The following is a 23,289-nucleotide window of genomic DNA, read 5'->3' on the forward strand; positions in this document are numbered from 1 at the left end:
TTTCAAACACAGCTGCAACAACCACACCCAGCACTGTCCGTCCTCTCTGTCCTTCCCAGGGTTAGGGGCAGTGGGAGAAAGGTGGAAAACCCGGAACCCATGGGAATATTTCCTTGCAAGGCTCATGATGTAAAAGCTGCAGAGTTTAATACTCACTGGAGCCCCTCATTTCAGGGCTCATCGAGTTTACAAGCTCTCCCAGTATTTATAACCTACTTGGGTGCCTCAGTCCTGAAGTTACAGGATTTGCCAACTCCTCCAGCACTGCCTCGCTGGTCCCACTCCCTCCTCCTGGGATTCAGGGAATGAACGTGCTCCTGCACTAACAGGTTAAGCAGTAACACCCCAGAGTCCATCATTTTAAGGCTCACAGAGTTTACAAGCATCTCCTGGAGCTCAGGACAGCTTGTAACTCAGGTAAGACATGCACTGCATGGCCACCTGCAGGCCAAGAAACCACAACACATCACCTCAGCAGCAAGTGCTTGTGTTTTGTGCAATTTTGGTGCTCACACAAAGACCTTCTGGTTGGTGGAAGGGATCCACAGGTTTCAAAGCCCACTCTGGCACAGGAGACTGACCCTGCATGAACCTTGCTTGCTGCTCTGGAAAAGTGGGAACATCTTCAGGAAGGTCCTGAAGGAACTATCTGATCTCATCTGCATTAATAGGAGTCTGACATCCAGGTGATCACTTGGGCTTGGAGAAGGATGAGCAAAACTCATGGGTCAGAGGAGACAGACAGGTTAGGAATTAAGATCTTGGCTGCAAGCAGCTTCCTTGGATTTACCAAGACAACACAAGCTAGCAGCTCCCTCTGGTTCCTTGGGAAGCAACAGGCACCAGCTATCACTGAAAAATTGTTTTAAACTGAAGGAGGATGGATATAGACTGGGTATTGGGAGGAAACTCTCCCCTGAGAGGATGGTGAGGTGCTGGCAAAGGCTGGCCAGGGCCAGGGACTTGGAGCAACCTGTGGAAGGTGTCCCTGACCACTGCAGGCAGTTGGACTAGATGTCCTTTAAAGGTCCTTCAGGAGATGGGAAACCCTCTTTGCTATGACAGCAACAAGGAAAAGGGACAGGAGGGCCCCTTGGGCAACTTCTTAGCCCAACAGTGTCACTGGGAGAGCGACAGTGCTGATGGAAGAGGGAGGAGCACCAAGCCATCCAGAGGACCCCTCTGCCACCACCCATCTAGGCAAGCACCCACTCTCCATCCCCACCTGGATCAGGCAAGATCACAGCCCCGGGGAGGGCAGAAAGGCTAAAAATACTAAGCATTATTTTTTTAAATCAATATATTCCCGCAGCAGATGCCCAGTAGCAGCTGTGCCGTAGCACTTTTAAGATTCGATCGTATATCAGCCTATTATGACATCTTCCAACTGTATGTGTTAAAAATTAGCAGCAATATTGGAGTTGTTGGGATGGAGGACTAAATCTCCCAGACAGCTGTAATTAGTTCCAGAGGGTGCAGCTGTCTCCCTGCAACAGCTGAGGGGTTTGAGGGAAAAAAACAGAGCTGGTGGTTTCTGTTAGAATTAATGGCCTGACAGGGCAAGGCAGGGTGGGAGAGGGAAGAAAGAAACCAAAACATGAGGCGTCTTTTGGGTTTGGTGAGGTGAGGGTTCTTTTGGTTGTTTTTCTTTTATCTTGAGGTTCCCTGCTCCGTTGTAAATCAGGAAGCAAGTGGTGGTGGAAAGTACAAATTCATTACAGTAACAGAGCCTCCATCATCGCTTCCTTGCTCGTTCTTGCCCTGTTAGTGGAGGGATCATAAATTCATCATGGCCCAAGTTTGCAGAGTAAGGGCAGTTTTATGAGTTGTTTTTCAACGCTGCTGACTCCAAGGCTCCTGCAAGGTCTGGCCCTGCAGAGGCAAAGCATCCCATGGGAAGTTTATCCTCAAAACTCCTTTGGGAGGTGGCAAAGTCAGGTTTTCCCTCCATAGGCATCTTGGAAGGGGAAGTTCAGAGAGTGGGTCAATACTGAGGGCAGAGCAAACCATAGGGGAAAGAAACTTGGCTCCTGATGGAGCCAGGAGTTGACCTCACCAAGGAAGGTAGATCCCATGGCCACAGGACATGTGATGCTGTCCTGACCACAGTGAAGCTGCCCCATGGCTACCAGAGGTGGCTGGAAACCAGATTTCCCACCCTGGGGGAAATCCTGACATTTTGAGACAAGCTCTGCCTTCCCTCATGTTGAAATACTGAGGTTGCTTTCACCAAAAGAAAATCCCTTAAACTTCCCTTCAGGACCATGGAATAATTTCATTCTGATAATATCCAACATTATAATGGTGCTGATAAATTAAAGGTTTTCTTTTAAATTCTGGTACATGGGGAAGAAGAAACAAACTGCAAGAAAACATGTCACCATGGCAAAAAGCAATGAAAAGGACCAAAAGATGTATACTTTTCCACCTCTGAGGATCCTGTCACCTCCCAGGACAGTTTCATTGCTGACAAAGCCGCTTTTCAGTGGGAAAACCACACAAAATATTGCACTTTGGGCAGAAGACAACAGCACTCATGGCAGAGGTGTTGGGGGCTCTGTGAATTTACATCCCTTACATTCTCTCCTTGCAGGACCACACAGGTACTGGGAGGGAGAGTAGTCCTGGCAGGGAAATGCCTTGGGGGAAGAGTAGGCACCTAGGGTTCAGCAAAGCCAAATTCAAACCCTGAAGGACTCACATCCCCACAGAGCATCCCATGCCCATCAGGACTGCTCCTGTCTCCTCTAAAGATGTTTTGGGAGCAACCTTGCACCCCCACAGAGATGTCATTTCCTGTGTCCCAGTAATGCCCAGATTTTCCAGTAACTCCCATCCCTGCCTGCTCTCTGCACTGCTCTCAACACCTACAAAATTACCTTTACCCTTTTTTTGGGGGGGCAACCCCCAAAGTCGCTTCTACGATGTGCAAATATGACGAAGCTCTTCTCATCACTTGGACTGTGTCTCCATAGATCCCACAGGAAAGAACCTACACACCTTCTGCTAGGGTCTGGTGACCTACACAGCCTGGAAATCCAGTTCAACATGCCCCAAGTAACTGTGGCACAAATGGAAAATAAATGGACAAGTAAATAAAAAAAGAATCCCAAATTCTTGTTGTGCTCCTGTAGCCAGGGAGCATCCAAAGGCAAGCACCACCTCCCTCACTAACACCATCATGACTGATCCAAGTCTTCACATACATGTTGAGGCTTTTTCAACAAAGTGCTACTATAATTGGAATAAAAGTCCTAAAGTGAACATGATTTAATATCAGAGACAACAAACACTTCAGGTCAAAATTTAAAAAATGGGGTTTTTTTCCCCTCCTACAGGCAAAACCTGATTTCTGTTTTCTTTTCTCACTGCAGCCTGTTTCCATGACGGTGTGTTAAACACTTATTAATTCCTCAGCCAAAGCCCTCCCGTTCAGATTTATGATGGCTGCTGTTTTATGAACTATCCACTGCACCAGGATATTTTGTAAATCCACATTCCCCAAACATCACTGGGCTTGAAGTCCAGCTTCACACTCAGCCTGGCCGAGCGCTCAACAATACCCTCATTTTTAATCAGTCACCTGTTTCTCATTTTAAGTTTATCACACTTGAAAAAATACTATAATTTCTTGAGTTGTAAAGAAACCTACAAACTTTGGTCTCCGAAATTTCATTTCGAAGGCATTAACTCATTTTGAAAGTCCCTTGGCTATTTAAGGTGTAGAGTTTCCATTAACAGAACAAACTCCGTGGAGGATGGAGCGTAAGGTTCTTATGGAAAACAGTCCCTTCCCCTAATTATTTAGTCTAGCAGGGAATGAAAATAATTAAGTCTCAAAATTCCCTTTAGAGTGGAGGGAGGGGGGAATATGGTAGGAAAATTAGGGGCTTTTCCACCCAGCTACTGCAGGGATCCAGGCCATGGTGGGAATGAAGGGATCCCCAAGGTTGGCAGCAGCCACCAGTGGGCTCTGGAGCATGGGTGAGGGCACAGGGTTGCCCTTTAGAAACCACTGGAGTTACAGCCACCCTCAAGTCTCTTTTCTTTCCAGGTGTTGCTGCTGAGGCTCAAATTTAAGGTTTTTGTTCACAGCTGAAAAGAGATAATAACACAAAGGCGATGGCTGCTGTCAGCGCTGAGGATGCTGCTCCAGGTAAGGATTGCTAAGGGTCTTGATTAAAAAAGTAAGCATCCTGCTAAGTGCCTCTTCATAGAATCATGGAAAAGTTGGAAAAGCCCTCTGAGACCATCGACTCCAACCATTCCACCAGCACTGCCAATGCCACCATTAACCACATCCCCAGGTGCCACATCCCCAGGGCTTTTAAATCCCTACAGGGATGGTGATTCCACCACTGCCCTGGGCAGCCTGTGCCAGGGCTGGACGACTCTTTCCATAAAGAAATTTTTTCCTAATAGCCAATCTAATCTTCTTACACCCAGATTAGATGGTGCAGATCAGTCACTTGGGGTTTGGCCATGGTTCTCTGATAGGAATGTGCCTGGAGTTGTGCCCTGGGTGCAGGAGGATCCTGTGTGTGTGGATTATACCACCACCCCAGCTGTAAGCACCCACCTGCATCCTCAGCCCTTGCCCTCAACCTGGATAAAAATCCAGCTCATAGAATCACAGAATCATGGAAGGGTCTGGGTTGGAAAGGATGTTAAAGCTGATCCAGTTCCATCTCCTGCCAGGGGCAGAGAGACCTTCCACTAGACCAGGCTGCTCAGGACTCCACCAGATGGTGCCTATGTGGCAGGTGAATTTGGCTCTCCAAGACCTCAAATGTGACCCACTGCCTGGGATCCTGACAGGTATTGGGCTTTAGTCTGAGCCCAGATCAGCATTTGCAAATGGTTATTTTTATTTTACACCACCCAAAACTATACTAGATCCATGGATAAGTTTTAATGCAGAGCTAGTGGCAGAGCCAAGGCAGCTGACACATAAACACATGCTGGATCCTGAGCTTTTCCTACCATAAACTCCCTGCTAAGGAGTGAAAACAGAGGCTGTGCTTTGGGTAAAACAAGGGAACACATGAATTAAGACCCAGTTGAACAAATCTACAGCACTGTGTGCTCAGCACAGCATCCATACTGCTGTGGAATTACCTACTGGACATTTCTGTATTCCTCTGTCTGTTCTGAAATCATTAGCCTATAAAAACTAACGAAGAAAAAGACTTGCTTTTAGATTTGCTTTAAGTTCCTGAAGGTCTTACTTCCTCACCTGTTACACAATGCAGTAAAAATCCCTCTATTCACCACCTGGAGCAAGATAGTGTTATCCCAGCCACATCCCACTTCATTATTTCCATTTGAAAAGAGTTTCTGACTTGATTTTAATTAATATTTTTTAACACCACTGATGCCAGAAAGCAGAGAAGAGACACAGCCCATCTCAGAGAGCAAGAGGTGATGGACATTGTCCTGATTTTTAATCTGCTCTGATGTCTTGTTTCCAGCCTCAGTCACAGACCAGGAGCCACGTTTATGGCACTGGGGGACACGTGGTCATAAACAGCTCTGGGATTATAAACTGCTTCTGTTGCTCCATGAGCCACAGAACCATTTACTTCCAGCAGCCACCATATGGTCACAGCTTCTGGCTGCTGGCACCAGGGGACAGTATTTCAACCTGGTGACTCAGTGTCTGAAGGTCCCAGGTTCTGCTGAAGCCCCCTGGGGTCAGCCAGCACTCAGGAATTACTTACTTTCTTGTATTTTTGTGGGATTTTAATTAAAAAGGCAATGCAGAGGAACACCCTGTAATGAATAACAATCAGGGAATTGATGGCACTGAGCCTTGGGGACATGAGGGATGTTTGGTGACGCTGGGGTGATAAATCTACTCGAGATGGAGCTGATGCGACACAGGTTCTCGGGCTCAGCCTTGCACATGATGCCAGAATCCCACAGAGCTGTAGAATCCCAGAATGGGTTGGGTTGGAAGGGTCCTTGAAGATCATCTCATTCCAGCCCCTGCCAGAGGCAGGGAAACCTTCCCCTAGACCACAGAGGGCAGGGTTAGATAGGATATTGGAAGAAATTCTTCCCTTCCCGAGTGCTGAGGCACTGGCACAGGTTGTCCAGACAAGCTGGGGCTGCCCCATCCCTGGCAGTGTTCAAGGCCAGGTTGGATGGGGCTTGGAGCAACCTGGGCAAGTGGAAGGTGTCCCTGCCCATGGCAGGGGGTGGAACTAGATGGTCTTTAACATCCCTTCCAACTCAAAACATTCCAGGATTCTATGATTTTTACCATCTTGGGACGTATAAACCTCAGAGGAAGCACTTTGGTAAAAGGTGGAAGCTCTCAGTGCCTCAGCTGGAAAAGGAATCTCTACTCAGAAGGTTTGGGGGATGCACTGTCCTAAAGCCAAAAAACATCTGTAGGGTTCAAGGGGAAGTTCATTCCACACAGTGCTCTGAACCTTCATCCCTGTTTGCAGTGCATCCTAAGAGCCTCAAATGGAAAATATTAGCAAGAGCATAATATTACTTGAGTTGATCCAAAATGCCCCAAAAATGTTTTCTCAGCTAAAAATAACTCCACCAACAAAACAGACCTTTTGTGAAAAATCTTTTGTATAAAACCTTAGAGTTTTCATCTGTGCCTTTCCCTGGCTGATGTTTGCTTTGTCTCTTCCTTGAAAACACAAACAATTCCAAGACAAGTGTCCACAAAACCAACCATTTCTGCAGGGCTGTTTTGTCTTTGAAACACCTCAGGAGGTCCATAGAAACGGTGGGTTTTGATCTGAGCTCACAAAGTGACCGTGGCAAAAAATCTAAAGCTGATGGGCAGGAAACCGCAACAGAAATCATTGTTTCTGGCCAAGAGAAGCAACACTGACCTGACATGGACCTGCCTGGGAATGGGCTCATCCAAAGGGTCCCTGTGTTCTCAGTGCTGACAGCACCTTGGTGTCCTCATATCAAACCCACCCTATTTAAAGATCACCTGGATTTCATCAAACACAAACCCCAGCCACCATCAGAAACTACCCATGCACGTCCAAGATGGGAACAACGTGGAGCTTGGGTGCTCCCAGCTCCCTTGGGATAACTCCAAGCTTACCGTGGAGGTGCTTTGCCTGTGAATGGGTTTGTTGCCATCAGGGACAAGGTGTCTTCATCCTGGGCCAGCAGCTTTCCAGCCAAGTGGATTATCCATTCATTCTGCTCATAGGTCTTGGGGAAGGAATAAGAAATATAACTGTTAGGCACGGCTGTGTTTGTCCTGGAGTGTCATCAGCATTAAAGACTTCTGTGTGGTCCTTGGGGGGAGATTTCAACAGACTTGGGTGGCAAACAATGAATTTTCCATTGTTTCAGTTAACATCCCATGGGATCCAACACCTCGAGGTCTAGACCAAGCCTCTGGCAATTGTGGGGAGCAGGGAGAGCTTCACCGAGTTTCGCTCACCTCTAACATGGTTGGAGTGTTCTTGACAATTCTGTCCCCCAAATATTTAATTTAAATAATCAAACTCCACAGGGGAACAGTGACAGCACCCTTGAAAGGACAATCCAGCCACCATCTTTAACCAGGTTGCTCTCCCCTGTTGTGCTATCCAAGGGAAAACAGAAGAAAGTGCCTCCTCTATTCCTGATTCCTCTCCTCTTTATTTCTTTCCACGTGACCCATCCTCTTTACATCCCTCCTCATGGAGCCACTGACAGGAACAGCGCTGGGACCTACAGCCCAAGCTGCAGTGGCAGAGCTTGACTCTGCATTTAGGTGAGAAGCAGGGAGGGAGTTAGACTTGATGATCCTTATGATCCCTTCCGACTTGAGATATTCTCTGATTGTATGATTTACCTCCCTCCAGGAATCCATGCATCTCCTGCTCTTTGCTGAAGCTCCATAAAAAGTATTTCTCCTTCTGGGTGATTTTTTGTGCCTTGTACTTCACTAAGATTTCTTTATTTCCCTCCTCTTCTTTTTTTCCTCTTTCAATGTGCTCCTAACTGGATTTTTGAGTCCAAGCAGTAGGGGACACTGTGGGAAAGCAAAACCCAGGAGCTGTACCTGCAGGACTGTGACTAAGACAGAACACTGAGGCAAAGCTACTCTGCAAATCTGTTCTAATGGCAAAGTTTGTTATTTCCGTTGCTAAGGGAAACAGGAGAGAAAGGACATGGAAAACACCAAACTCTGGTGGAAAGGCCCATCGAGGGCAGCTCTACCTCGTAGGGTTTCTGACCTGTGCTCATCACAGTTTAGAGGAAAACCACAGTTATTTAAGCCAACAGCTTTGTAAAAATGATTACTCTCCCTTCTGTCCCAGCTGCACCACCAGCATGGATGGGTGATGGAGCTAAGGATGCTTCTCAGCACCACCAGCCCTGTGCTGTGCTCTGCCACCCCCAAGTTCAACCTCCAGTGCATCCCTCTCTCCCCCTGTGCCACCCCCTGTCTCCCATCTCCTGACACAGAGGAGGTGGTGACAGCTCTCAAGGAGAGACAAGACAACCTCAGTCCCCACAGAACGAGGCCACCATGGCCCTGATGCAGCAGTCTGGGAGGATGGTGAGACTTGGAGCCAAGAGATGTTTAACACAGACCTTGCAAATCTCACAAAAAGCTGCAGGGAGAGTTGGCACCATCCCTGTCAAAGGCCCAGTTGTGTCATTATGGGATTACTCATGACAAGACTCTGTGCCCTTTGGTGGTTCTGTGATGCCAGAGATGCTTGACACAGGCTGGGATTTGGGAGGGTGAGTGCCACCCTGAGACTTGCAGCCTGAGGAATCCATGGTTGTGGACCTCCCCAGAGGTGTGACAGCAATTACAGTGATCAAATATCACGAGTCAGTTCTTCAGCATCCTGTGCCTCCCTGGACGTCCCTTTCACAAGTGGTCGGTATGATTTAAAGTACTATTTCTAGTAGGGCCTGGGAGGTTTTAGGAGTCCTGTGTGCAAGGTAGGGAGAAACAGGGCAATAGAAACAGGAGTGACCAGTCTCCCTGGGCTAGAGCTGGCTGGAGGCTCCCAAAACTTCAAAGGCTGATTCAGAACCATGAGGCTCTGTGATGGAATCAGCTCACATGGTCTCCAAATTGTTAATTAGCAGCTCCATGCACACAAGAGTTGGACTTCTGGTCTGTAAAGTGTTTTTCTATAAAATTTACAACATGTCTGGCCCCAGCAAAGTCTGTGGTGAGAAATTTCCACCCAGTGCAGCCCCCCACATCCCCTGCATGAGGGCTTGGATATCGCTGGACGCCGGGAGCACGGAGCTAACGACTGCACTGCTTAACTCATTACTCTGTAAAGTGATATGGTGGCAAAGGGAGGGAAAAAAAAGAGTCCAGGAGATCTGGGCTGCATCCAGGGAAGCATCACACCACAGGGTGGGAAGGTGATGGTTCCTCTGTATGTGGATTTAGCAAGAGCCAGACCTGAACAGGGTCTGCACAGTTAGGACAGAGGGATTCACCTGGTGCTGGGCTCCACTCTTGCCAGCTCTGAGTGTGCAAAAGAGAAGAGTCAGAGACTGAATCATCCAGTGGATTAATAGAAAAAAAAATTTAAAAAGCCAGGATAGATGCACATATTATATGTGGTCATCTTTAGGGTTTGGATCTTCACTGAGCACCAAGACAAGCAGTTGGGGACTGACCCTGCACTGTGATGGCTCCCTGGGCTGTTCCATCTCCATCAAGACATGGACATTGACCAAGACTGCCACACCTGCCTCCTGCCCTCCAAATATTGGGGCTACAGCTCCCCACATGCCATGCAGGACCCGTGCCATAACTGTGCTGGGATTACTGGGGAACCACTGACCTGCACAGTCTGCTGTTATAAGATTGGAGCATGCCAAAATATACCACAGCTCACTGTCAACCCTAGGGAGGTGCAGCTCCCCAAAAGAAGGGACAAACCTCCCTCCTTTATCATTTGAGTTTTCTTTCTGTTTCAGCATAAGAAGCAATTAAGGGACCTAAAGATGCAAAAACCCCAACTAACTGAGCAAGGCAGTGCAGGTAGAGATGAAGATTCCCAGTGTGACCCTGCCCTCACCTCAAAGTCAAAGCATTTCTGGGCTCATGGACACTCTGCGCAGACTCACAGAAATGTGAGAGGGAACTCTCCAGCCAGATCATTCTTAACTGTCCCTACAGCTGGTACCAGCACTCAGAACCTCCAAAGTTCAGGTACATCAGAGTGAATGAACAAAAAGGACCTGGCACCAGGTGTTAAGACTCCATGAGCTTTTATTTCCTGATGGGTTTCAGCCCCATGCTGTACTGAGGCAGACACTTCCCCTTGGCTTTCTGTGCCAGTCTCACTCCAAATGTTACTTTGAGATGGGGATTTGTTCCTTCTTCCACCCACACATGGCCCAGCACAAGGAGCTGAGCATCACTGCACACCCTGGTACCTCACCTCCTGCACAACACTGCCCTGAGACTTCTCTCCAACTGCTGATACTCCCTGATGTCTCCACTTAGACACTTTTCCAGCATATAAACACAGTGTTCTCACCTTGAACACATTAACTTGTGTCCAGAAGTATTTAATAACTTTACAGAATTTAAAACCAAATCACTGCTAAGTCAGGCACCAGTGAGGAGCCAGAGTGCAGCAGACACAGTAGCAACCAAACTCTGCAGATAACAAAGTAAAGAGAATATTATCATCACAAAAAATCCATATAAAACCCACTTGGCGCTACAGGGAACATGTTCCCAACTGAAATAATAATAATAAGAACCCTTTTCCTCTAGCTTTAATTGGTCATTTAATGAAAAAGGACTGCGGATTAGTGTGGCATTTTATTGAATCTCGGTCCTGGCACAGGCGCACGGGAGGAGGTAAGGCCGAGATGCACATGTGGAAACAGCTGGAAACTTGGCACAGGAGCCTGGTGTTATTATTTCACGTGGTTGGGAGCCCTGCATGGTTTCACATTGGAGTTGGTGGCTGACAGAGAGGCAGGGGAGGTTCACATTTCCCTTGCTAAAGCGTAAGGGGCATTTTTTGCGTCACAGCTGACCTACCACGGGATGAAACAGTGGAATTCCACTGTCCTGGGTATTTTCACCCAGTAGTCACACTGCTGTTGCCACTTCTGTAGCTAAGCACCTTAACTGTTGCTGTTTAGGGAACTTGAGCTATCAGGAGAAATAATCGCACAGCAAACAGGGCACAACTGATGCAAATCCTTTGTGATTTTACAATATTCCAGCTCATCACTGTTTGCTACTATTTCACTTCACAAATAACTTAATCAAGGAAGGATCAGGGTCAGGTCGCATCATGTCTCATTATTTTAAATAACCACACAGAATCCCAGAATGGTTTGGGTTGGAAGGGACCTTAAAGATCATCTCATTCTATCCCCCCCCCATGGGCAGGGACACCTTCCACCAGCTCAGGCTGCTCCAAGCCCCATCCAACCTGGCCTTGAACATTTCCAGGGTTGGGGCAGCCACAGCATCTCTGGGCAACTTGTGCCAGTGCCTCAGCACCATCACAGGGAACAAATTCTTCCTAATTTCACCCTTTCCTTTGTATTAGATTCACTAAGGGACAAGCCATGTCTCCGCAGGTCTGTCCCACTATCTCAGCATGGACATTTGTGCACCAAAAGCATCAGGCCATCCTATTGGGAAATCCTTGGGAAAACAGCTGCTCCCTGAATGAGGCAGGTCGAGACTGAGGAATAAAAGGTTGTATGAGAGAGCAGGGCAAGAATTTGGGAACCAGCTCTTAGATCCCACCTATCCAGGGAAACAGCACACCTGGCACAGCTCCCGTATCACCTCTGTATCGGGAAAGAACAGTCACTTTGTTCCAGAACAGTCTAGACAGGGAGATACAATGGTCACTGCAGACAATAATCATTCCCTGCATGGACAAGGTCTCACTCTGTATTTATACAGCCCATGGCATGATAGGCTATCAGACTGATTTGGAATTCTGGGCACTTCCATGGCAATGTTAGTGCTGGAGGTGACTCTGCCCATGAGCCAGGCTGCAGCTTGGCTCACTGCAGCTTGGGGCTTTGGAATTGTTCATATTCACAGGGAGACAACTAATCACAGCTAAAAGAAGAAAATAAAATTCTTCCATGCTGAACACGGCCCAAAATGCTGCAATGGAAAATGGAAGTGAGTTGAGGCCTGTGTTTTCAGAAGGGGGAAGAAAGGAAATGTAAAAGGCTGAGCTGGGTACAGTGAGCATGAGGTTTAGGTTTTATTACGTTACACACACCTCCTCCTCCATTCTGCTGCTGAGCAGTTTTTCCTGTAAGCACCTTCTGGCTGGAAGACTGAGATAACAGAAGCTTGAATAAAATATTTCACAAAAATATTAATCTGCCTCCTCTATAAATGGGGTTACTTTTCCTCAGCTCTTCCAGTTCACGCATGATAACGTAAAGTCTTATCATGATTCCCTGTTACCACCCAGGGGTGATCCTCAGAGCATCAATCTTGCTCATGAAGGTTCTCTGTCCTCTTGGGAAGGCAGCTGAAGATTATTTATAAACAACATCATATCTGGAAAACACACATTGCTCCTCAGAGCATCCTAAATCACAGAACCACACAAAATCATTTAGGCTGGAAAAGACCTCTGAGATCATTGAGTCCAACCTGTGACCATTACCACCTTGTCAACTAGACCAGATCACTAAGTGCCATGTCCAGTCATTCCCTGACCACGTCCAGGGATGATGACTCCACCACCTCTCTGGAAAGCCCCTTCCAATGCTTGATAACCCTTTCTGTCAAGAAATTCCTCCTGATGTCCAACCTGAACCTCCCTTAGTGCAGCTTGAGGCTATTTCCTCTTGTCCTGTTGCTTGCTACCTCAGAGCAGAGTCTAACTCCCACCAGGCTCCAACATCCTGCCAGGGAGTTGCAGAGAGTGAGAAGGTCTCTTCAGAGCCTCCTTTTCTCTTGGATGAGCCTCATAGGACTCTGTACACCCTTCCCCAGCTCTGTTCCCTTCCCTGGACACACTCCAGCCCCTCAGTGTCCTTCTTGTTGTGAGAGGCCCAGAACTGCAAGTGCTGCTCTGTGCTGGGTTTTACATACAGAGGCTTTTGGAGCAGCTTCAAGGTACAATCCATCACAACCCTGAGCTTTAAAAACAATATGAAGACAGTAATGGCTTTGTTATTTTTGAGTAGTTATCATTTGGTAAGTACCAAGACTGTGCCTTCATGTTGGCCAAATGCAGGCCCCAAACAGAATAAATACCCTTCATGCCATAGTAATTAGAGGAAAAGCTTTCCTTTTGATTTTTCCTTACTCAAGGCACTGAAGGCTTTTCCACTGCTGCCACTGGTGAAGAACAAACCTTTGGGATGATAAACAAGTGATTTTTGTAAAGTCTGAGACATCTTGCTACCAGCAAAACTGACCAACTCGAAGCCCCAAAACTATGAGCAATATTTTGTTTTCTGGTTGGTATTTATCAATGATGCTGAATCCACCCACAGCCTGCCAAAAATTGTGCTGCTCTTAGTATCAACAGCACAGCATAGCTCAGTGCTGGGTATCGATAAATGGGCTCCTTCTAAAGTGCCACCACTAACGAGAAGTCAAATAATCACAAGAGGGTTGGCAACAGTAGCTGGAGGACAGACAAAGCTTCGACAATATGTCTCCAGCTTCTGTAAAAACATGATGTCTTTGCACTAACACATGAAAGTGTCAAGGGAGGAAAGTTATTCCTAATGCTTAACCTGAATTTTGTGAGATTAAATCATATTATGCCATTTCATCCTTTATTTCCTCCCTTCTCAGAGGGTAGAGAGGCACTGGAACTGCCCAGGGAGGTTGTGGCTGCCCCAGCCCTGAAAGTGTTCAAGGCCAGGTTGGACAGGTCTTGGTGCAATCTGGTCTAGTGGAAGGTGTCCCTCATGGCAGGGGATTGGAACTGAATGATGTTTAAGGTCCCTTCCAATGCAAACCATTCCAGGATTCTATGATTCTCCCCAGGGCTCACAACCTGGTGGCATCTGCAAACACAGTGAGCACATTGTGCTGTTCCTTTCACTTAGAATCACAGAATCCCAGGATAGTTTGGGTTGGAAGGGACCTTAAAGACCATCTCATTCCACCCCCTTGCTATGGGCAGTAGCTCCTCTTAAAAATATTTATTACACTGGCTCAGCCCTTGCTTTAAATTGTTTTGGTGGATGTAAGTGATCTGGAGTGACCAACCTCAGCAATGAGTAGCTGAACATCAGCTCCTGAGTGATGGATATGTTATTTTGGTGACACCACACCAGCCCACTTTGCCCCCAGTGACCAGGGTATCACAGCAGGGGGATGGAGCCAAGGGGAGCCTGCCTGAGGTGGCACTGAGAAACAACTGAAAAGGGTCACACAGATTTCCGCACATTCCTGGGTTTTTTTTCCCCTTCTGCAGACAGGAAGAAGCAACTCAGACATGTTTCTGGATGGGTTATGTTCCTGCCAGAACGAAATGAAGGGTTTCAGTTCAGAGCTGCAGCACCCTCGGGATGTCAAGGCACACGCAACAAAGAGGGGACTTAGAAAACAAGTGAAAAGGCATATTATATTTAGATAATAAAATTAACATCATGAAAATTATTTCCTGGAAAATAATGCCATGTTACATTACATGTAATTATGGCACTCTGGCATGGTAATTAAGAGGCAGCAACTAATAAACTGTGATTCAGAGTGGAGCAGGACCACTGCTCCTCACAGTCCCCACTGAGGCTGTGCCTGTGGCTCCCCCTCCTCATGCCATGGGCCTGGCTGCTCCATGCTCCAGAGCTCCAAAGTGAATCCCACAGCTATAGCCAAGGTGGAAAGTTTCTCAGGAAACCCTGAGTGCAGGAAGGCGTCGTATGTCAAGTGGTGATGAGGTGCAAAGAGGAACCTGTCACAAGCAGCACAAAGGGATGGTAAATATCCTTCCCCCAAGTCCTTGGCTTTTCTGCAGCCTGTCAGAGCTGGATATATCAGCTCCTTACCTGGCCACTGCCAACGAACTGCAAAACCAGCCCCATGGCCGCCGGCTCACAGCGCCGGGGCAGACGGTGAGTGGTGGTAGAGAAACAATCCAGAACTTCTAAAAACAAATTAAACCTAATCCAGAGGCTAAAGTAACTCGGTTTTATGGACTCTGTAAACTACCACACGGGTTTTGCAAAACTTGTCTGGCTTCACAAACTTCTTCTGGGCTTTCAAATTCTGGTTTCTCATCCTTTCTGTAGCTCTGCGAGATTCAAGTCTAAACAACACCCAAATGACAGGGACTTCTCCGGCTGTGGCAAGACAGCCAGCCTGCCTAGGGAGGACAGCTGGCACCAAATATACAGCTCACAGTGTTCAAACAACAATGAGCCATTCCAAATGGGATTTACTTCCATGCTTAAGCAGGTATTTACATGCCTGAACATCCAGACCTGAAAACACTTGCTGCCGTGCCTAGGCGACTCACCTTCCCACTTTTCCACAAGTCATCCTCACTTTCCAGAAGGCTTTTTTTTTCCTCGTTTCTGCACCTTTTGTTAATACCTTTTCAAAGCAGGCCCTGAAATAGCTCCATGGAGACCCGTGTGCACTGAGGGGCCATGGGGAAGTCCCCAGGTGCAGGAGGGATGTGAGAGTGCTGCAGTGGGATGCACACACTGGGATGGCCAGGAAGGGGCAAGAGACCCATTTCCAGAAGGTGCTGCTGTAGTGGGAGGTGACAGATGGACTCCAGGGATGACAGACACACCTGATGGAAGGGATGCACCCTTCTTCTGCCAGTGCAAGAAGACCCACAACACTAATCACTGCTAATTAGCAGCTGTAGACACACCTCAACATCACACTAGCAGCCCTCCATGCCCAGGTGAATGGAAACACTTGAGAGAACCTTTCAGTGAATTAAACACTAATAATAATGAATTAAACACTAATAATAAAGATGCAAAGAGGCTGAGTTATTTCCTCTTCCTCCTCCTCCCCAGGTACATAAGCACCTGGGGTGTCCCAGCATCCCTCTCCACAGCCCAGCTCATGCTCACCTCTACTGCAGCAGTGCTTGTGCCCTCTCCTCCTCCAATCTTAAACCTGAGAACCCTTTGTACTTTAAAACCTTCAGGACATTCCTGCCCCGGAAACAGCCTTTCTCTCACCTCAGAAGCAACCTTTGCTTGGGTCAGCTGCATTTCTCCTCTGCTCAGAGCCCTCCCCAAATCCAGTGTAATTTAAACACCAGCTCCCATCCACTCTCTGCACCTCTCCATAACACAGAGCACTGCTGCTGGCTGGAGTTTGAACCTTCACTGTCATTTTGCTGAGGGGTAAGCATACCTAATGCAGATTAAATGAAATTCCAGCACACACAAACTAGCAGGGTAAATATCAAACCATAGCCAAAGCGCGAGGGTTATGTCATTGCTGAGGAATCCGAAAGGCGCCTAAATGAAAATACCACAAAGAAAGCAAACAGAGAAGTTTGGGGCAGAGGGAAGAGGATATTCCAGGAGAGGATGTAGGAACAAAGAGAAAAGCCTGGGATAATCTGCAATGGGTTTGCCTCATGTCATTGCTGTAAAGCCTCAGTTTTGTAAAACCCAGTCCGAGCTCTCGTATCACGCAAATGAAGTTTGCAAAATAAGTTAAAAAAGGTAAAAGAATTAATATTTCACATTTCCCACTCTTACTTAATTTATAGCTGTCACCTGTTTGCTGATACCACGTGAGGAAAACATTTTGGGGGACCCATGTCCATGTGTAGGCAGGTGGGCAGTGGAGCTGGTGTCTCCAGAAATGTCCCCAATGGGGATTCTTGTTAGTGCTGAGAAACAAAAACTTCACATAAAATTGCCGAGAGTTTCATTACACTAGTAGCACAAATCCTTTAGGAATACAACCTTCTGTCTTTCTTTTCTCCTAACAGAATTAGCTTAGCCAGGGATTCCAACATTCACCTGCCACACCAACACATAGTTAAGTCATATTTTGCTTTTCCTGGTCAAGGAAGACCCAAGTCTCCAAACACCCACAGGCACATACCTGGAAGGCAGCAAACCACATGAGCCAGTCCAGGCGGTAGTGGTAAGGGGAGATGAAGCACGGCCTCCTCTTCAAGTCCCCAGGCTTGCACTTGAAGTCATACTCCTCCCAGACAGCAGTGGGATCATTGGGATCCAGGCTGGATGTTCCCTGAAGGATGACTTCTGTCCTCTCCTTGGTAATGCTGTGGGATACAACATGATATTGTCACTTGTATCAAGTCATGTAAAATCTTAAAATAACAGAATGGTTTGGGTTGGAAGGACATTAAAAGCTCATCCAGTTCCATCCCCTGCTGTGAGCAAGGACACCTTCCACTAGCCCAGGTTGCTCCAATCCCTGTCCAACCTGGCCTTGAACACTTCCAGGGATGGAGCAGCCACAGCTTCTCTGGGCAACCTGTGCCAGTGCTTCAGCACCCTCACAGGGAAGAATTTCTTCCTGATATCTAAACTACAAATGCTGCTTCATGAGAGTCAACCTGGAACACGAGCCACTGTGGTGTGGTGACTGATGGGTCATGCTACAGAGAACCTGTGGGTCCAGCAGACTTTTCTTTCTCCAGCAGCAAAGCATGGGGAAAGCTTCAACTTCCATGCCCTCCCCTCTATCACCCTGCAGTTGCGCCAGTCCAAGGATGGACTGTGGCCCAAAGGGATGACTCCCACAGAAATGGATAGGTCTGTGTTTCTAGATCAGAGGCAGGTCATGTGTCAGGTCATGAGCCTTTGTAGTTCAGCTGCACTCTCTCTGCACAGCAAGGTGGCAGCACAGTGGGGATGGCAGACTCCAGGCCACACAGAGCCCACATGAAAACACCATCATCAGGTCTGCGATGACCTGCCAGTGACACTCACTACTCTGAAGAGCTTATTTCCATAATGAGCACAGAACTACAAAATCTGCCTATCAAAGGTGTCCAGTTCCCAACACCCTTTTAATTCTTCTCTACTTTGGTCCCTCCCTCCTCCAACCTAAGAAACAGAAAGTTTGGAAACACACAGCTTCCACCTTCTCCCCTCATGGCTTCCAGGGACAGATGCTCACAATCCAGGGAATGGTGTGCGTCTCCACTTATAATTGTTACCTACATTTAATAGATTTCTGGATTCTCCAGCCAAGTTCCATGTTATACACTGGGCTGAGTTATGAGCCGTGGCCAGCTGCCCAATGGTTAGAAACACACTGTAAATCAGGGACACCAAATTACTAATAAAAGTATGTTCCTACTGTGTGATTCAAAATATGTCAAGTTTCACATAATCGTATATTCATTATAAGCTGCAATCCTCTTTTTATTGGTTTACATAGGCTGGAATTACAAACATACTACAGCAGCATTTCATCACATGCTCTTTAGGTTCTGGTAACTGTTGAAACAGAAACCATAGACTGAAGAAGAAAGAGAACAACAACCCAAAGAAAACAATCTCCCGTAGCTTCACCACTTCAGCCTTCAAAGAGGTTCAGGGGTTATTCCTCCCTCTCTCAAAGAAGAGGAGAAACTTTGGCATTTTCCACAACTTTTTTTTCCTAGCTTTTTTTCTTTCCACAGAAATCTCTGCTATTTGAAAAACTGGGGAAAACATTATATTCTTTTGATGTGTCCTCTGCATCTCCAGTGCTTGTGGTGAGACCTGCTCCTCCCCTTCACCATCCGCTCAGTCAGGCCATTAACAGCCAACCTTTCTATAAAGTACATTTATTTGCTGTTGGATTCTCCTCTGGGACCTTGTCTAGAGCTCACTAACCCAAGAGCTGTCCATCCCATCCCTAGTCTCAGACCTCTGGGGAACACCCCATGGCCACCATGACCTGTTGGTGGCAAAGCAACAGGTCCATTCAGAGAGGTCTGGCCCTGTTGCTGCCCTTGGAACAAGTCATTCTGATGATGCAGCCCTGTTTTTCATCATTTTCCCAGCTCGAAGAGGCTGGAAGGGACTGTACATGAGAACTGATATGCTGAGCTCAGTTGTGGCCACCTAAGCCTAAATCTCCAGAAAATCCAGACTCAGATGCTTAAAACCCAGCCCAAACCAGCCCAGATCCAAATTCAGCTGGAGATGCTTCCCTTGTCCATCCCACCTTGCAGCCCTAAGTGGGATTTCCTGAGCTGAAGGCAGCAGCCAGGCTGTGCTGGCCTTGTCCTCTCAATTTGTCTTGTTCTTTTTTGAGGCCATTTATACTTTTGTCTCCACAGTTTCCTGTAGCAATGAATTCCCCAAGTTACTCATTGGAAAAAGTACTTCCTTTTATTGGCCTAAAATCTGCTACCCAATAGCTGCTGTGAATATTTACATGAAGGAGAGTGAATGAGTGCAGGGGAAGAGAAGTTCACCATAAATAAAGTGAGCTGGTGATGGTGAAGACTATCCATTGGATGAACTCTCTTATGGATATTTCCATCCTGCTATTACATCTGTTACGTTGGTAGAATGAGCTAAAAGCGGATCAAAGAAAATAAATCGTAATTCAGTGGGAAAGAAACCTGTTCCTTTTCTCCTTCTGTCTCATAAACAGATATTCCATAAATTGTAATTCAGGGGGAAGAAACCTGCTTCTTTTCTCCTTTGTTCTCATAAAACAGATATTCCATAAACTGCAATTCACTGGGGAAGAAACCTATTCCTTCTTTCCTTCTCTCTCCTAATTAGATCCTAGAATCGTGGAATGGTTGGGGTTGGAAGGACCTTAAAGATCAGTTTGTTGCACCCCCTGTCATGGGTAGGGACACCTTCCACTAGACCAGGTTGCTCAGAGCTCTATCCAGCCTGGTCTTGAACACTTCCAGGCATGGGGCATCCACAGCGTTCTGTGGGCAACAGATATTCCAAGTCTACTGGCTGCTGGAAGGATTTCTGTTCAAGTTTAAGGCACACAGAACATGTTGCTTTGGAAAATACTGGAGAGAGAAGCAGAGTTAAAGGATGTGCCACTGAAACACATGTACCTTCCGAAAGCTCCGTAGGTGTTGACTATTCTGAGGGGGTTGAACGAGGTGTTCATGACTTGTCTGGAGTTGAGCAGGTTTAGGATAACTGGGATGCTGAGATAGGCAATCAGGAGGCCGAAGGAGATGTTCACCACCCTGCGGATGTAGCAGCCTGTGTGGGACAAAAACAGAGCAGAGGAAGGTGATTTCAGTGCCAGTGATGGGCTCTGCTCTCCCCTCTCTCCTCCCCGTGGGACCTCCCTGTGCTGGCCCAGCAGCCGACAAAACTCCACCGTAATCACTGCGACCTTGCCAAGGGCCATTCGCTATCGCTCCCGAGATCTGCCTTTCTCTAAATAGTCTGAGAAAGGACTAAGAAGAAAAATGTCTAAAATGTAACATTAATCATTGCTTTAATACAGGGGAAAAAACACAGCTGGCACTTGCACCTTGCTCCCATCACCCTCCTGGTTTGGTTGCTGTGTGTGGAGTTCCTCCAGCTCCCGTGGCCCCATTCCTGCCTCCTTCTGCTGCCCCAGGCTCTCACCATCCTGAGTGGTTTTCCTTTTACAAAATCTCTATTCCTTATCTTTTCTGGATAAGATGTGTGCTGCTTTGCCAGTGCTTTGGAACTGGGTATGCAGGAGCAGCACAGGGCTGTGCTGGATCCCAGTTCGAGCAGACACAGACACAATCAGACAAATAAGCAGAGGTGACCCCCGAGGGGCTCCTACCCTCATGGCCCTTTTCAATTTATTTAACATTAACAGCCAAAGGATCAGATTCAAAGCAATTGTGTGGAGCTTTCCCCTTATCTCTGCAGGAGAGGGATGTTTATTTGAACCTCTCTCAGAAGCTATTAATAATTGTTTAGTCTGAGAACATTTCTGGAGAATCATTTGAATTGGGAAGGAGATGCCTTCCCTCACCCCCTGTGCTGCTGTGCATGAGGCTGTCAGGCATTTTTTCATCTTTTAGATGGGCTGAACTTCCTACCCTGTAATTAAAGAGCAGGTCCAGACACAGAGTCCCCACCTGACTCCTCAAGTCTCAGCTCATGGCCATGCATGGACAGCTCAGACTTCAGCAGGTGGTGACAGTCATCATGTGGTCATGCCCTTGGGGTCACAGCTACTGAGTCATAGAGAAAAGGGGTTCAATACAAGAAAAAATAAACTAGATGGCAAGGATGGAGCAAAACTTGTGGAAGGAGCATGGGACATGTGCCAATGAGACCTGGATGGGAATTGAAGTCTCAGTAGGAATCATACACACACTTCAAGGATGTGGCCAGAGCCTTGTAAAATCAGGTCATGAGCAGGGCATGGCTGGGTACCATCCTGTCTTCTGCTCTGGTGAGCCAGGGGTGAGGGCTTGTCTAAGCCTCTTGGCACTCAGCCCATCAGCACCAGCTCAACAGCCTCTGCCTTCTTAGCAGAAAAGCATGCAGAAATCCAAACTCCCACAATATTACAGACACCTCACCCCTACGGATTGTCCCTTTTGCCCAGCCCAGACACATCTATATTGGAAAGGAGTGGTACAAACAGATGGTTCTCCTTGCTTGGAACACCCTGGTTCAGTCAGATTCCCTGGAGAACAGCAAGTTCCTCAGAAGAGGGATCTGCCTTGCCCTCACAGTGACTCACCGAGTGCCTTCACAGAGAGGAGCCCTGTGGCTTCTCTTCCCAAAAGGAGCAACCTGTGTGTTAGCCTTGCTGGAACTAACATTTTTGGTTAACAAGCTGTTTCTTGGTAGACGAGAAAGGACTAGAGACAGATGCTGTGTCTTGGTGGCATTTCTCATTCTTCTGACAGCTGTTTAGTATATTTAAAAAGGAGCATCTGTGATTGTTGTTGATCTTGTAGGCAATTTGTTGCTTATATGCGGTTTATAAAAATGCTACAAACACAACTCCACATCTGTTATGCAGCACCATGAAAAACATCCCAGTGTTACTTGTGCAGAGACCTTCTGGAACAAGGTTGCTTGAAAACTGCCTTTGGAAGGAAACACCAGATACACTGATCCCTTTTTCCAGTTACAAACTCCCTTGCGTTTGCTTTTCCATGTTCATGGAATGAATGTCAGTTCACCTCCTCCCTGCTTTGGGGAACTCACTCCCTGCTGTGATGGTGCCCACAGTATCAAGTGGTGGCAAAAGCAGCTGCTCCTTCCACTAGCCCAGGTTGCTCCAGGCCCTGTCCAACTTGGCCTGGAACACTTCCAGGGATGGGGCAGCCACAGCTTCTCTGAGCAACCCGTGCCAGTGCCTCACCACCCTCACAGCCAAGAATTTCTTCCATAAATCCAACCTAAATTTCCCTTCTGTCAGAGGAAAGCCATTCCTCCTTGTCCTGTCACTCCAGGCCCTTGCCTGAAGTCCCACTCCAGCTCTCTTGGAGCCCCGTTAGGCACTGGCAGGGGTTGGCAGGTCTCTCTGGAACCTTCTCTTCATCGTGCCATGGAGAAGAGAGCAAGTGAGGAGAGCAAATGTGAGAGCTGCTTCCACACCCAACTTTTGACTCAAAATCCTCACCTCAAACGGCACTGGGTCTTTCATCCTTGACTTCAAGTAGTCAAAATGTTAAAAAAAGATAAAAAATAATAATCAAAAGATAAATTGCGCAGCTCCACACTGCTTGAAATAGTTGGGAGTCTGATGCCCACTGGGGTGAGAGCAAGGAGCACTGACTCTCAGGAGCAGAAGTTTCAGAGCTGCAGATGCCTGAACTTGCTGTGGACACCAGCCCTGCACAGAGGACATGTCCTAGAAGCAATGTCCCCCTGGCAATGTCCCCACAGACCCTTACAAACCAGCCACCAGCTTCACGTCACCATCTGCAGCGTGAGGTCCACCCCATGGAGGAGCAGGGCCCCTCCCTGCCCCCTCAGCTTTGCTCCAGAGGAGGTGACAGCTTTGGAGCCAAGCACATCAAACACACCTCTGCCCAACTTTCCCACCTCTGGGAATAACTCACCCAAGGGAAGCTTTTCTCCATCTGCCTCTTTGAGTGTCATCTGCGCCGCACGTTCCTTCACCCCTCCGCGCCGGGAGCTGAAGAGGAAGCCCAGGCTGGCGTCATCAAAGCAGGCAATGCTGGGCACCATGGTCAGCCAGTTCAGGAAACTCAGGTTCCCACTTATGATCAGAAGCACCTGAATGGGAAAGAAGGCAGAAGGAGCTGTTTCATCTCCTTAAATCGCACCAGAAAAGTGTGGGGATGGGTTTTAGCAGCCGAACACAGACTTTGTTGATTTTCCAGGATGGCAAAGCTTTCCTCCCTGCCCAGGCTCCAGCCCAAATGTATCCCCGAGCTCGCAACGTGAGCTCTGCCCTTG

At 47.5% G+C, this 23,289-nt stretch overlaps 1 protein-coding gene across 1 annotated transcript in view; it reads right to left on the bottom strand.

The window, feature by feature from the left end:
• The window catches only part of LMF1 (lipase maturation factor 1), a gene marked incomplete at its 5' end in the record, with an annotated part of 124,268 nt that overhangs the window by 3,172 nt on the left and 97,807 nt on the right, over nucleotides 1–23,289 (bottom strand). Inside the window, 4 exons of the mRNA XM_009075225.1 lie at nucleotides 7,085–7,197; nucleotides 17,015–17,198; nucleotides 19,965–20,118; nucleotides 22,929–23,106. Coding sequence (XP_009073473.1) covers nucleotides 7,085–7,197; nucleotides 17,015–17,198; nucleotides 19,965–20,118; nucleotides 22,929–23,106 — 629 coding nt within the window. The remainder of the gene's footprint in view (nucleotides 1–7,084; nucleotides 7,198–17,014; nucleotides 17,199–19,964; nucleotides 20,119–22,928; nucleotides 23,107–23,289) is intronic.

Source organism: Acanthisitta chloris, unplaced genomic scaffold (genome assembly GCF_000695815.1).
Source record: "Acanthisitta chloris isolate BGI_N310 unplaced genomic scaffold, ASM69581v1 scaffold500, whole genome shotgun sequence".
Taxonomy (NCBI): Eukaryota; Metazoa; Chordata; class Aves; order Passeriformes; family Acanthisittidae; genus Acanthisitta; species Acanthisitta chloris.